Raw genomic sequence first — 15118 nt, forward strand, 5'->3', positions numbered from 1 at the left:
CAAGTGGAAAAGAAGCAACATTTAAAAATAAGTGTTTGGAAACGACAAATGTCAAGACAAGTATCTTCACTCCATCTGAGGCTTACAGTGTAATTAATTTCATTGTCAGTATCACTGTCGTCACTAGTGATGGTGTTTCAGTATTTAAGTTACAGGAATTGGTGGTGGACTTTCTTGGCCACTGCATAGACAATTTAGAATACCAGGGGATAGTAAAGAGGCTTGTAAAATAAAAAGTCTACATTTATTTGATGTTCAAAAAATGATCAAATAGGTCTTAGCATACTGTATATCTGTAATGTTAACAAGCCAGGGTAAATGGGGAGGTTTGGTATCAGGAAAGGCATCCTGCCATAAGAAAATAATGCAGAAACCTATAACACTTCGACCCCACATAGAAGTGGGACAAGACAAAGAAGAAGAAGACGACGAATTCAATAGAAAATGACATAAAGTATTGTATGCAGTAGGGTAAAATGGCTTGTTATCAGTAAAACATTTTTACATCCATATATCATTTTTTAGGCCCAAGGGGAAAGGTGCAGCTACTCAGTTCACATAAGTCAGAATATGACTTTTTAATTCCAATTAACTGTTATCTCTCAGAGATTCATTGTCTCCAGGAATGTTGCCAGCTGGAGTTTTTCATCTCTTTTGCTCTTTACCAACGGGCCATGTCTTAGGTTAGCTTTTTTTTCTTATATTAGCTAATAGGTGGCACAGTGACATCCTCACACCTCCAAGTGTTCAGATACTGTATTAAATTGGATAGTCAACAGCATAGTGATGCTTTTCTTTAAGGTAATTTGGCCTACTTTTAAATCTTCTTCTTTCAGCTGCTCCCATTAGGGGTCACCACAGTGGATCATCTTGTTCCATATCTTTCTGTCTTCTGCATCTTGCTCTGTCACACCCATCACCTGCATGTCCTTTCTCACCACATCCATAAACCTTCTCTTAGGCCTTCCTCTTTCCCTCTTGCCTGGCAGCTCTACTGTTATGGATATGTATTTTGTCTGGAATTCTATACTGCCAGGGCGGCATGGTGGCGCAGTGGGTAGCGCAGCTGCCTCGCAGTTGGGAGACCTGGGGACCTGGGTTCACTTCCCGGGTCCTCCCTGCGTGGAGTTTGCATGTTCCCCCCGTGTCTGCTTGGGTTTCCACCGGGCGCTCCGGTTTCCTCCCAAAGACATGCAGGTTAGGTGGATTGGCGATTCTAAATTGGCCCTAGTGTGTGCTTGGTGTTTGTGTGTGTCCTGCGGTGGGTTGGCACCCTGCCCAGGACTGGTTCCTGCCTTGTGCCCTGTGTTGGCTGGGATTGGCTCCAGCAGACCCCCGTGACCCTGTGTTCGGATTCAGCGGGTTGGAAAATGGATGGATGGATTCTATACTGCTTGTCACTGGCACTACCACTTTATCTCTGAATCAGTCTTTCTACATCTGGGAACACTGGTTTTAAATTTTACCCCATTCTGTGTAGATTCTGCATGTTCTATGTTTGAATGTGAATGTTTTCTCAAGGGCCTACAGTTACATTCCACATTTTAAAGGCATGCATGATAGGTTAATTGGTGATTATAAATTGTCACTCAATGAGTGAATAAATGGGATTGCGTACACCGATGTGTCCTCTGCTAGACTGGCACCCTATTAAGGATTAACTCCTCTCTTGTACCCAAAGCTAGATTCTGACATTGTAAAGAAATAATTGGATTAAGAAAACAAAATGCTGGATGGATATTTCCTAATTAAACTGTTTGCAATTGATTATACAAAAGTAGAGAGATCTTTTCAGTCATTGGTTTGGTACTGCATATTCTGACTGTACACTGGCACCCTGATCATGGTGAATTCATGCTATGTCAGCTCTGTACATCTCTAAAAAGCATAATTAAGTTAGATGAACGAATGGATGAATTCTGCGTTTTTGCTTTTCTGTTATTGTTATATATTACAGCTATGGACTGGCAATTTGTCTAAGACTTGTTCCTGTCTTGCACTCAGTGCTGTCAGGATATGTTCTAGCTCCCTTTGATTATTAGTTTAGTAAATTAATTTATATTGTAAATCTGTGTAAACACATCTAGGAAGAGTGTTTTGTAAGAATAAGTTGAATCTTTTGAGTTCTGCAGAAAAGATATTACAGAGCCATTTGGCAAAGTGTTGCTTATATCACTACCAGATGGGAGTCTGAGACATTCAGCACATAGCAGACATCATCCATCTAGGAAACCTTTCAAAAACATACTTTTCAACTTTAATTATTGTGGATTCTGCTATTTTACTATTAGAAATTACATATACACAAAGGTTTTAATTTACAAACAGTAAAAAAACATTAAATGTATACATGAATACGAGGATAGTGGATCTAGATGACTTCCACCGCTAACTGAAGCCTGTGACTCTCATTCTTGACATTTCTCATTCAAGTGATAGACATATGCAGATAAATAACAGCTGTCATGTGTTTGTACATTGCTTACTGAAACTTAATATCATCGTCTTTCAAAATGAATTGAGCATTTGAATCTAAGTTAATAAATACCTTACTCTATAACACAGTATTTACCCTTTGTAGGTTTAGAATTCAACACAGGGTGTAAGCAAGGCTCAATTTCAAAGAGGACATGTGGTGTGTCTACCACCATGATTGGACTACTTATAAACAGTGAGACTGCACACAAGATTAAAGTAGCAGGTCTGGAAGACCTGACCAAAACTGGAAACCATTATCTCCTTCATATTACAACTACTAACCTGGAACTTACACACACACTCTCACTCACTCCTAGTGGTCAGCTTCAGAGTTGTCATTTCACTTAGCAGGTAAATCTTTGGAATGCAGGAAGAAACGCAAAGTAGCTTAAGAAAATCCAAAACAAGAACAAAAACAAGATGTAAACTTTAGAGAGACAGTGAGCGTGCTTGAATTCAAACCTATGACTCCAGAGCTCTGAGTTAACCACATTAACCATCATGCCAACTAGTATATTGTCCATTTTTTGTCAAATAACATAATATGGATTTCATGGTGGCACAGTGCTTAGTGCTACAACAGAGCTTGATATTAAAATCCAACCTAAGAACTGTGTGGATTTACTTTGATTTTCCTCCAACATTTCATTGCCATTTATATTAAGTTAATGGAGCTTGTGGTTCCTCTCCACTTAGACAGAATTGAACTTTATGTTTTACTAATATTAGATCACACAAATCCCTGAAACAATGTTGAAGCTTGCATTACTATTGGCACATTGGTAAACAAATTTACTTCTAAATAACACATTTGATGACTCAATAGCTTGCAGTACCTTCATCCCTGCTGGAACTAATTGTGACATGGTTGGTATAATGACAAGGTCCGAAAAAAACAGAGCAGTCAAAAATTTGACTCCCATGATAGATCTCAATAAAACTAAGTAAACCACAAATTTTAAATAGATACTAATATAGAATTAGGCAGGGGTTTGAAATTTGATTCCAAAGATTTAGAGATAAGGTAATTTGTGTAAGTCAGATGAGCCCAGCTTGAAGAAGCTCTGTGGACTTACCTCTAGCAAGGAAAAGGCTGAGGAACAGGAGAAAAACTAGACAATAGCAAGCAATACTGTATGTATGCGCAATGGATTTAGATGGGTTAGACTGGTAAAGCATAATGGCTTTTTAAGACAGAGGCCAGTAACTTCCTTTGGAAGTTAAAGAGGGAATAGACATATTCAGTCTTCTCTATACATAATACTAGCTCTTGAGCCAGATTTCTCATTCCATGGAGGTCTCTATCCTGTTCTGGAGTTTTTTAAACTGACTGTGGATCATAAAAGAGAAACCAGCTCATGTTTGGATTTGTCTTGTATCTATTATGAATTTTCACTCTTTTTAGAGGAGGTTTATTTATACCCAAACGGATACCACCTACTTGAATCCTAAGCAAAGACTGCAGTACTTATGTGGGCAGCAGCCAAGACAAATGGCCTGCAGGAACAGCTTGTGTCTTTTGAATCTGAATGACAAATTGTCAATGGATTTCTGGCATGGCCTCTCAATACCAAACATCATGTTCAGGGATATTGGTGATGAAGCAGGAGGTAAGCCCTTGGACAAGACTCTCACTTTATTAGTCAGTTTGCATCCTCAGCTTTATCTATGATCATTTTACTTCCTTAGAAGGCTGGCATCCTTCAACATCTGCAATAAGATGCTGCAGATGTTCTATCAGACGGTTTTGGCGAGTGCCCTCTTCTACGCGGTGGTGTGCTGGGGATGCAGCATAAAGAAGAGGGACGCCTCATGCCTGGACAAACTGGTGAGGAAGGCAAGCTCTATTGTAGGCACGGAGCTGGACAGTTTGACATCCGTGGCAGAGCGACGGGCGCTGAACAGGCTCCTGTCAATCATGGAGAATCCATTGCATCCATTCAACAGTATTATCCCCAGACAGAGGAGCAGCTACAGCGACAGACTGCTGTCACTGTCCTGTTCCACTGACAGACTGAGGAGATCGTTCCTCCCCCACACTATGCGACCGTGCGACTCTTCAATTCCACTGGGGGGGGGGGGGGGGTAAACGTTAACATTATACAAAGTTATAATCTGTTATACCTGCATTTTTATCACTCTTTAATTTAATATTGTTTTTTATCAGTATGCTACTGCTGGAGTATGTGAATTTCCTCTTGGGATTAATAAAGTATCTATCTATCTATCTATCTATCTATCTATCTATCTATCTATCTATCTATCTATCTAGGAACTCTGAGTAATGCAACCGTGGCCTCAAACAACTGAAATGCTAATCCCCCGGCGTGTTTCGGTGCACAATCTTTGTGATAGGGTAAGGAGTTTGAAAATCTAAGGAGACCTTCAATGCAAAACCAATGTCGGGCTGGACTGACATAAACTAGTTGAGGTTGCTAAATGTTAAGTGAACATTCTCCCTGGTTGTTTGCCACAGGAGGTGTATTGACCATGGCTCCATGGAACCAGTAAATTCTGAAAGGATACTTCTCAAATGGCCCCTGGGAACTCTTCCAGATCATGTACAGATTTCCTGAAGATATGAATGTCTGTTACCACTATGAACTTCATCTAGAAAAGTAGTATAAAAAAATAAAATGAGATGTATATACATGAAAAACATTGCTGAGGCATGCTGTCGCAAATGTAAAACGGAAGGAGGAGGAGTGTGACCATGGTATAGAATGTCTTACAATCTTCAGCCCATGCATTCCTTACATGAGCTAATGATTGCAACAATTCCCTACTCCTTCCCTCCCTTTTGCATTCTTTATCTTTATAAAGCACACTTCCACACAAAGCATTAGCCCAAATGACTATACTCTTTTACAAAACAAATAGCAATACAAAATGACATTTAACAACAACACAACAGTATAGAATTAGACATTTATCTTTCAGTAACTCAGATTGCACAAGGATCACATCACACACCACAAGAACAGCAAGAAAGAAGGATGAGGTAGAAGCCATCATGTTGACCTTTTTAAAGTGAGAAACCATTTTAAGAAGAGGTTGCTGACATGATTGTAGTTACAAAATGGGGTATGTTTTATTTACACAAAACATCTTTTTTTTCAGTTGTACTACACGTTCTCACAATGCTTTATAAAACTGAGTAATTAATGACATAATATTCTCAAACCAGCGTAATCTAATTGAAAGGCAGGTCACTTTTATACTGCTTCCTAGAATCTGTTTCATTTTTAAAATGACAGCCATAAATACACCGAGATAGATATTGGATTGATTTATTTTTCATTTCCAGTCCGCATTTTCTAGATGATTTGTGTGGCTACATCGGGGGACAGCATGCTATTAAAGCAGCTCTCCTGCTGGTTTTCTTTGTATATGCTGCAGGGCTCACAGTGCATGTGATCCTTTGCTTTCCTATCCTTACATTACATAACAGACACACAGTTCTTGTATGCAACTTAAAATAAATGTACAAAGACAGTTTTCTTAGAATTTTGGAACGTTTTAGAAGATTGGAATTATTTGAATAAGTGTCAGTGAGAATAATGTCACTCTGCATCCGCCCACAGGGAAATCGTCGCAAAAATATTGAAGTGTACTTGAATTTCTTGGACCTATGGTGCTAAGACGAATGCGAAGTTCAAGGCAATGTTTTCAGATCCATTATCCCATTAATCTAACGCACCGTCTGCTGCTGTACCTTCAAACGAGCTGACGTATTCGTTGTAGGATGTTCCTGGAGGCTAAATTAGGGGCTAATCTACTTGCTTAAAAGGGACTACTTATCGCTTCTAACGAAGCACAGAGATTCCGTGAAATACAATACCATTCTTAGAAGCGGCCGTTGTGGGTGGGTGGATGGGTGTATACGTACTCGTATTTCAATTGTCAAGCATGAGGTGCGCCCCCTTCGTATTAACATGCCGCAGCTTTCAGTTATGTAAAGAGCGTCTCTATACCCAAACCAATCCTGATGCAACAGAGCTTAGACAAGGACGATCCACTGGCGATAACACGGGGGGCATGCATAATTAGTTTTATACATAATTAATTCCACGTTAAAACTGTATACCTTGAAAAGTATCAGCTTCCGAATACTATGTTTGCTTCTCATTAACAAATGCCAATATGGTCTTGCAGTAGATATTTAAGCCCCCCCCCCCCTTAATTAATGGAACGCGCCACACGTCATCCATTGTTTACAAATCAAACCAAGCTCTTGCCTTTCGTTGACCAGCGTGGCGAGAGTGAGACGGGGTTTGCGGGTTGGAGTGTCCAGCTCATTCATTTCAGGAAAAATCAAAACACGCTGTGAGCTTCTAGCCGACGGTTAGAAGCGATGCCTTGTCGCAAGGAAAATTATATATTTTTGGAGCAGTCAGTCACTGTCGATTCGAAGGAGGTGGACGCTCTGGTCACGAAAATCGGCGAGGCACTGCAGCTACACAATAATGCTACGAACGGCAGTAGCCAGAGAAGCGTGCCTTGCCTTCATCAGCATCACTGTAGCGGCGGCGGTGGTGGAGCGAAGCAGGGCAGTGCCAGAGCTGCTTGCTGTCTGCGACTTAGGACCCGAGCTGTAAGGAGCAGAGCTAGCCCGTATAGTATCCCCGCGGACGCCGACTCAGAATGGAGCAGCCTGCGGAGCTGGAACCGAAAGAAGGGGGAAGTGATGGACGATGACGGCGACCCCCACCAACTCCTCCAAGAACTGATTTTGTCTGGAAACCTCATCAAAGAAGCCGTTAGACGTCTCCAATTCTCTGCGGCGGAACGTGTGGATCATGCAAAATCTAGCGATCATCTGCAATACTGATACGGCAGCTATTTTGTATTATTAATTTTTCTATACTGACTAAAAATCGGATTGTAACCAGCGTGGGGAAATACAAGTAAAAGGCAGAAATGCTATCGGAACAAAAGACAAAAAAGTGGGAATTATTTAAAAGAAAAAGTACCTGCATACTACCTGTGATTTTTATATCATATTTGATTTTTTTTTTCTTACGTGCAATTCATTGGAAAACAAACTAGGGTTGTGTTTTGTGACTTTTTTTTTTGTAATTAAAACGCGTTTCGTAATGACACTCTAGTACTGATTGTTACAGTCAAAAGTGTTTTAGTTGCCAGGAGACAGACTTCCTCAAATTTACGATGATTCTTTAATGTGAAAGGACTGGTACTTTCAAATCATCAGACCGACCTTAACCTAATTTAGAGATGGTCTGTTGAAAACGCGTTTTAATTGTTTACGTTGTGCTCTTTATACAGTTGCCTTGTTTACAAAGGAAAAGGCGTAAGGAGTGTGTTTGTGTGAAAGCGAGAATGCGTGGCTGGGCGGAGGGTGGAAGGTGCATTCCTCACGAATCCCAAGGTCGTTGTTGAAATGCCCCCTCCCCCAGTTGGCTTGTTTTGACTGACCCCCTCCTCTCCAGGGGGGGCGGTTAGCAGTTCGTGAGCAGTGGCACATTTTTTTTTTTATGTGCAAAATACGAGAAGACCTCGTGTTCGTACTTTTTTTTTCTTTCTTTCCAAGAAGTGCCGCTCAATGGGGCTGCTTTTCTTAGAAGTGTTTACCGGATTGGACCGGGGTGCTACTATTGCCGGACTCTCAAATCGTACACGTGGACACTCTCCGGTTTTCACGCGTCATTGTCTCACGTTCGTACACTTCGCAACGGAGTATGTGAAAAATACTTGTCTCTTTTATAACCTGATTTTTTTTCAGGGTTTACTGTCTTAACAATAAAGAATGTGGTGGTTTTACTTTTTATTCAGTCTGCCTTTTTATGTGTATTTTGTGTATGAACGATCATTTTCTTCAACGTCCGTTTACTTTGTTTCTGTTTTTAAAGCGGTTTAGACGATTTTCACTGGTTTCGTGGTTGCATTTCGCGTGTTTCCTGTAAAATAGTACATGTGGTGAGCGTTCATTGGTGGCCTCCAACGCTTAAGATGGAGGTTATTTTGGTTTGTTTTGTGTGTTTCCTTTTTTGGGCAAACCGTTCTGGAAGCATCATTTGTCCAGCTATCAAATAAAAACAAGTCGTTTAGACAGGAGGGCTTTCTGCACAACATGACAAAAAAAATGAACAGTGATTAATTTTGCATTTACTTGGTTCTCAATTTCCAAATCATTCCAACTAATTTTTAATGAGTCCTGAAATCTACCTGAATTTTTTTTTTTTTGTCTAAAGCATTTAAGCCTCTTGTGGTTATTTCTTCCACGTTGTGCAGATTATAACAAAGAGTGGTATGATATACTCTGGTAAAGTGACATGCAAACAAACCCCTTTTAAATGCATTTGTTTACCTGCTTGAATGTATAATTTTCCTCTAGTACAGTAACATGGACTTGGAAAAGGCATTCGACCGTGTCCCTCGGGGAATCCTGTGGGGGGTACTCCGAGAGTATGGGGTACCGGCCCCCCTGATAAGGGCTGTTCGGTCCCTGTACGATCGGTGCCAGAGCTTGGTCCGCATTGCCGGCAGTAAGTCGAACCCGTTTCCAGTGAGAGTTGGACTCCGCCAGGGCTGCCCTTTGTCACCGATTCTGTTCATAACTTTTATGGACAGAATTTCTAGGCGCAGCCAGGGCGTTGAGGGGGTCCGGTTTGGTGGGCTCAGGATTGGGTCACTGCTTTTTGCAGATGATGTTGTCCTGTTTGCTTCATCAGGCCGTGATCTTCAGCTCTCTCTGGATCGGTTCGCAGCCGAGTGTGAAGCGGCTGGAATGAGAATCAGCACCTCCAAATCCGAGACCATGGTCCTCAGCCAGAAAAGGGTGGAGTGCCCTCTCAGGGTTGGTAGCGAGATCCTGCTTCAAGTGGAGGAGTTCAAGTATCTCGGGATCTTGTTCACGAGTGAGGGAAGAATGGAGCGTGAGATCGACAGGCGGATCGGTGCGGCATCCGCAGTAATGCGGGCGCTGCATCGGTCTGTCGTGGTGAAAAAGGAGCTGAGCCGCAAGGCGAAGCTCTCAATTTACCAGTCAATCTATGTTCCTACCGTCACCTATGGTCATGAACTATGGGTAGTGACCGAAAGAACGAGATCGCGAATACAAGCGGCTGAAATGAGTTTCCTCCGCAGGGTGTCTGGGCTTTCCCTTAAAGATAGGGTGAGAAGCTCAGTCATCCGGGAGGGGCTCAGAGTAGAGCCGCTGCTCCTCCGCATCGAGAGGAGTCAGATGAGGTGGCTCGGGCATCTGATCAGGATGCCTCCTGGACGCCTCCCTGGTGAGGTGTTCCGGGCACGTCCAACCGGGAGGAGGCCCCGGGGAAGACCCAGGACACGCTGGAGGGACTATGTCTCTCGACTGGCCTGGGAACGCCTTGGGATTCTCCCGGAAGAGCTAGAAGAAGTGGCCGGGGAGAGGGAAGTCTGGGCATCTCTGCTCAAGCTGCTGCCCCCGCGACCCGACCTCGGATAAGCGGGAGACAATGGATGGATGGATGGATACAGTAACATAGTTTTAATATTTTGTCATGTGATGTGTGCTATTTGACCAATTCTTGCATGCTATTAAACACTGGCCCATTATATGTGAGAGTAGGGGTGTGCATTAGTTTATCTAACATTACAATGTGTTAACTACATTCCTGTTTGGCTCCCACTTCACACTTAATGCTGTTGGAATAGGGATCTCTGTGTCCTGTGGCTTGCAACTGTTGGGGTTCTCAAATTAAAGCCCCTGGTGGCTGCAGGTTTTTATTCCAACCAAGGTCACAATCAGAAATCATTTTACCTCAACTTTAATGTCATGGTCTTTTTTTCCTCGTTCTGTAGTAGGGAAAGAACTATAAAATTTACAAGAAATGTTAGATACTGTATACAGTAATCCCTCACTTATCGCGGGAGATAGGTTCCAAGGCTGACCGCGATAACTGAATTTCCGCGAAGTAGGGACACCATATTTATTTAATTATTTAACGTGTATTTGGACGTTTTTAAACCCTCCCTGTATTGTTTACAACCCACCCTTTACTCTATTAATAACAGGGACAACTGCTAAGCAATATGAAATCGGTAGATAAGTTTACACTTACTGTATAGCGAAGTACACGTAGCTATATATGACGTGATGAATATGCTGCGCAGTAAAAATGATGACGATGAAAGTGATGATCCCCTGAATGCAGTAGCAGGAGCACGTTAATGTTGAATGAGTGAGATGAGATGAGACTTCCTGGTTAATGCAGCGCTGCGTCGCTGAGCCAATCAGCAGCACACAGGAACTTAACTGCGTGCTTTGATTGGGTAGCTTCTCAGCCATCCACCAATAGCATCTCTTGTATGAAATCAACTGGGCAAACCAACTGAGGAAGCAAATACCAGAAGTAAAAAGAGTAATTGTCCGCAGAAACCCGCGAAGAAGCGAAAAATCTGCGTTATATATTTAGATATGCTTACATATAAAATCCGCGAAGTCGTGAATCCGCGAAAAGTGAACCGCGAAGTGGCGAGGGATTACTGTATTTGTATTTTTGCCATAGCTTTGAATGCTTAACCCTCTTTTATAATCTTTCTCATTAGTAGGGTCTGCTTGCATAACTAGGTGGTGCAGTGGTAGCGCTGCTGCCTCTCAGTAAAGAGATTGTGGGTGCACTACTATGAGTAGTGTGAAAGCGCTATATAAATGTAAAGTATTATTATTATTATTATTATCATCCTAGTAGTGACAGTTGATGAGAAGCAGAGTAGACACCAGGCATAATGACAGTGGATGCTGAAATGCTGCAGTTACATCCGTGTCATGCCCATTAGTGTACTTAGTGATTGGGGTGTAAATAACAAGAACATTTGAAGTGAAATGAAAATGTTGATTAAAGTATTTAAAAAGATAAAACACTGAATTATCCCTACACATAAATGTTTGCTGTAATTTCTGGATAGAGCCCCAAGCGATACAAATTGGGGGGGGGATGCTTCATTAAGGTAGGAGTACTGTAAACAAGCAGAAGTTAATTGGAACAAAAACCTGATGTCGCAATGGACCTGAAAGACTAAACTTGAGAAGCCACTGTGCTACTGGATAAGCATATTAGCAAACAGATGAGGAAACAGCCTTCATTACTGACTTCTTTTGGCATGTTGCTACTTCTTCAGGGTGTCACATTAAAGAACATGAACATTTCATGAGGCCTCCATTTCCAATATAGTCATTAAAACAATAACGTTTATAAATATATAGATTTTAGCACACGTTATGTACACTAGTGTGGTGTGTGGCCAAATATGACTTTTTATGAAACTGTACGGATTTCACTCATACTGTGTGTGTGTAAAATATATATATACTGTGTATATATAATGAGTGACTGCAGCCTTGTAGCCCCAGGACACGAGGTTCCAATTCCAGCTTGGTCATGATCTATGTTTATTTTGCACATACTCCCTGAGTTTTTTCTCTCTGGTTACAGTGACTTTCTTCCTATATGCCTTGAAAGCATGTAAGTTAGTTGTTAATTCTCAGCTGACTTGGAATGAGTGAACGTATCCTGCAAGAAATTGGTGCCATGTTCAGGACTGGTTTGGGCCTGTTCCTGAAGCTGTTAGAATAAGCTCTGGCCCTCACTATAGATTTGGAGTAAGTGTATAAGGGTTTTGGATGGTAATGTATGTATTGTGCATGTGTATTTGCTTGTTAGTAAAGTCATTTTGACTGAGTAAGCTAAGGTGAGTGTGACCTGTGATGGACTGTCACTGTGACAAGGATTACTTTGCTGCAATGAAATGCAATGTTTCTGCATTGCTGTCAGCAGAGGTTTGCTTAAACTGAATTAAGCAGATAGAATAAATAGATGGATGCAACAAAAATTATAACTAGTAAAAATTCTGTCATGATTTATTGCCAAACGTTGTCAAACTTTCCAATGACATTCTGCTTTGTTGAATGTCATATGATACAAAAACAGATTAATACAAGCTTTATTTCTCAATACATAAATTCAGATTAAGCATTTTCATGGGTGTAAGTGGTTAAAGGGGAGTTAAAACTGAAGGTCAATTAAAATTCTAATAAAGGTTGATTGCATCAGTTCCCCATGCCCCCCAGGATATTTGGTTGAAACACTGGAAGAAATCATGTGTCCATTTTCTAATATGGGATTGCAGTCCATGGAGCTAACAGTAGCCATCCTGGCAGCTTAGGTGGGAGCCAGTCATTAAGGGAATACCAGACTATTGCATGGTGTGTATATACACACACACACACGCCTTTTAGAGGCACTAGCCTTCATGTCTCTGTCTTGTGGCAGAAATTTCAAGCTACACACTGGCCGTATCAAGGTCAGGATTCAAAGCATGACGTGTAGAGCTGTGAGTCAGTTGTGCAAACCACTTTGCAACTGTACCCTAAGTGACTGATATGATGATGTGAGATTTTTATCTTTGTGTCTTTCTCTTGTTCATTTTGCCTCATCTTTTGAGAGTTTATGTTAAATAAACAATGTGAGAGGGTTGGAGATGCAGACCGAACATCCCATTTGTTCAAGACATGTATTTCTTTGGGAAGTAATATTTTCTGGATGACACCAGTGTGCCCTTCTACTACTCTGATCAAGAACTGGTGTGTCATCTTGGTAGTTGGGTCTGTTTTTATTCCTTGAAGACTGGAAAGATTAGGAGGCTAGGCGGATGTCATCAATTTGCTTAGACTTCCTGAGGAGAAAAACAAGAAAACCCCCAAGATGCCAGCAAACTCCTAAACACTTTCCCTAATATCCCCTAATCATCTGTTCTTATAAGGCCTTGATAAGTGAACTCTCGGCTCTAGTGATATTTGTGACATGGATATAGCTAAAATGTTTACACAGAAGTTGATTTGGCTGAGAATCAAACCCATGTCCCGAATGCTACAAGGCAAAAGCACTAACCGCTGTGCTACTGAATTGCAAATGAATATTTTCATCAGCAGTTGGTGTAATTTTCAAATGTAAATGTACATCCATCCATTTTTCTGATTCTGCTTATTCCTTCTTATAAGGCTGTTGGGAGCTGGAGCCTATGTAACAGTGTGGACTCTATAAAGTGTTACATGCATGCCCCAGGAATGCTGACCCATTTATGATTGTGTGCTGTTTCATTACAATTTTCAGCAGATCTTGCCTCATTGCTCAGTCAATTCATTTCACACAGATGAATTCTGCTAATAGGGCAGCCTATTGCAATAGCAATACATTTACTGTAAGCACATTAGCATTCTTAGCAGTGGGCTACTGTTGTCTGTAGTTGGTTCTTGGTCTGTGCCTGAAACATGCAAGACAGGCTTAGCTTCAGAATATGGATGAATTGATTCTTGGATCGTTTTCAATGACACACCACAATGCTTTGAAGGAAGTGGTTTTCTCAGAGGGTAATATTGTGAAGTGCTACACTAGAATTGGTAAACAGCAACATTTCAGTAAGTTTTGATCCTTCTGTATGAGTATCTGGGAACTTAGTATCACTATCTCCAGTCAGCAGTGCTGCTGACACCTGGTACAAAGGGTGCACTGCTTCTTTTTGCCATCATGATATCCTTGCCCTGCAAATAACATACGTAGACTGACTAGAACCAAAAATTGTTGGGCCAAGCAATGTTTGTAATCTATGATATTGTTCATTTTTAATGCAGATAAATCCTAATGTACACTTACGCTCTTGTTCTTTTACTAATGATGTAAAAATCTTGGTAATGGATCACTGCTGGACCCCAACTGACACAGGACAAGGTGGATTATAATTTTTTGATAAGGTCTTGCACACGATGCCGATGTACTTCACCACCATTAACTAGTTTTGGTCGACCGGTTTCCTCTCATCCCACCATCAGTTCTGCACATTACCCCCCTTGGATACAATCCTTTACTATTCCATGGGCCTAGGTTCTTTTCCCAACTCGGATGCTTTAGTGTGACAGCTTGTACCTTTTCTCATGCCTCATTATTTTCTCTGATGATCTGAGTTCCTCCAGCATGCTGCAGATATGAACATTAAGCCAATTGTGTGCATCCATCATGCTCATAATGGACTGGCATCTCATACAGGGTTGGTGTCTTTATTGTGTCCAGTGGTGGTACATCTATTTCTATTTTACCAATAACGTTAGTCTGTGAAGCCAGCCTACTAGAATTTAAGGCCCCGATCCTGTCCTGGTTTGTGTGAAGTTTCTCCCCATGTCTCTTAAGACATGTAAATTAAGTTAATTGGCTATTCTAAATGGTTAAGTGTGATTGTGGGTGGTGGGCGCTGTGACTGATGTTCTGTCCAGGGTTGATTCCTGCCAGGATAGGCACTGAGTCCCTGCCATCTTGAATTGGATTTAGCAGATCTGAACGTGTTGTTTTATGAATCCTACAATATAATGCCAGACATTTGGGCAGGAAACCAGGATTAAAGCCAAATGTTTGACAGCATAGCTGCCACATGAACACAGGAACAACAAATCTACATTTGTTTTAAGAAAGTAAAACAGGCAATAACAACTAACATTAAACAGGGCTATACAGCTTGAGCAACTCCAGATGATTTATTACAGCTGCATAATCTAAAAATTAAGTATTTTTAGATTATAATCATACAGTTTATTATTATTTAGAAATATCCCCCACTCTCAAACACTGTTGTTAATTATGCTTTATGT

At 41.2% G+C, this 15118-nt stretch overlaps 1 protein-coding gene across 1 annotated transcript; it reads left to right on the plus strand.

Moving 5' to 3' along the window:
- The first annotated feature begins 6695 nt into the window (after positions 1-6695).
- On the plus strand, positions 6696-8266 carry gbp (glycogen synthase kinase binding protein). The gene has a single exon (XM_028817641.2). The coding sequence runs from the start codon at positions 6833-6835 to the stop codon at positions 7307-7309; it is 477 nt and encodes a 158-aa protein (XP_028673474.1). The 5' UTR covers positions 6696-6832; the 3' UTR covers positions 7310-8266.
- Positions 8267-15118: the final 6852 nt, after the last annotated feature.

The sequence above is a fragment of the Erpetoichthys calabaricus genome, chromosome 13 (genome assembly GCF_900747795.2).
Source record: "Erpetoichthys calabaricus chromosome 13, fErpCal1.3, whole genome shotgun sequence".
Classification (NCBI taxonomy): Eukaryota; Metazoa; Chordata; class Cladistia; order Polypteriformes; family Polypteridae; genus Erpetoichthys; species Erpetoichthys calabaricus.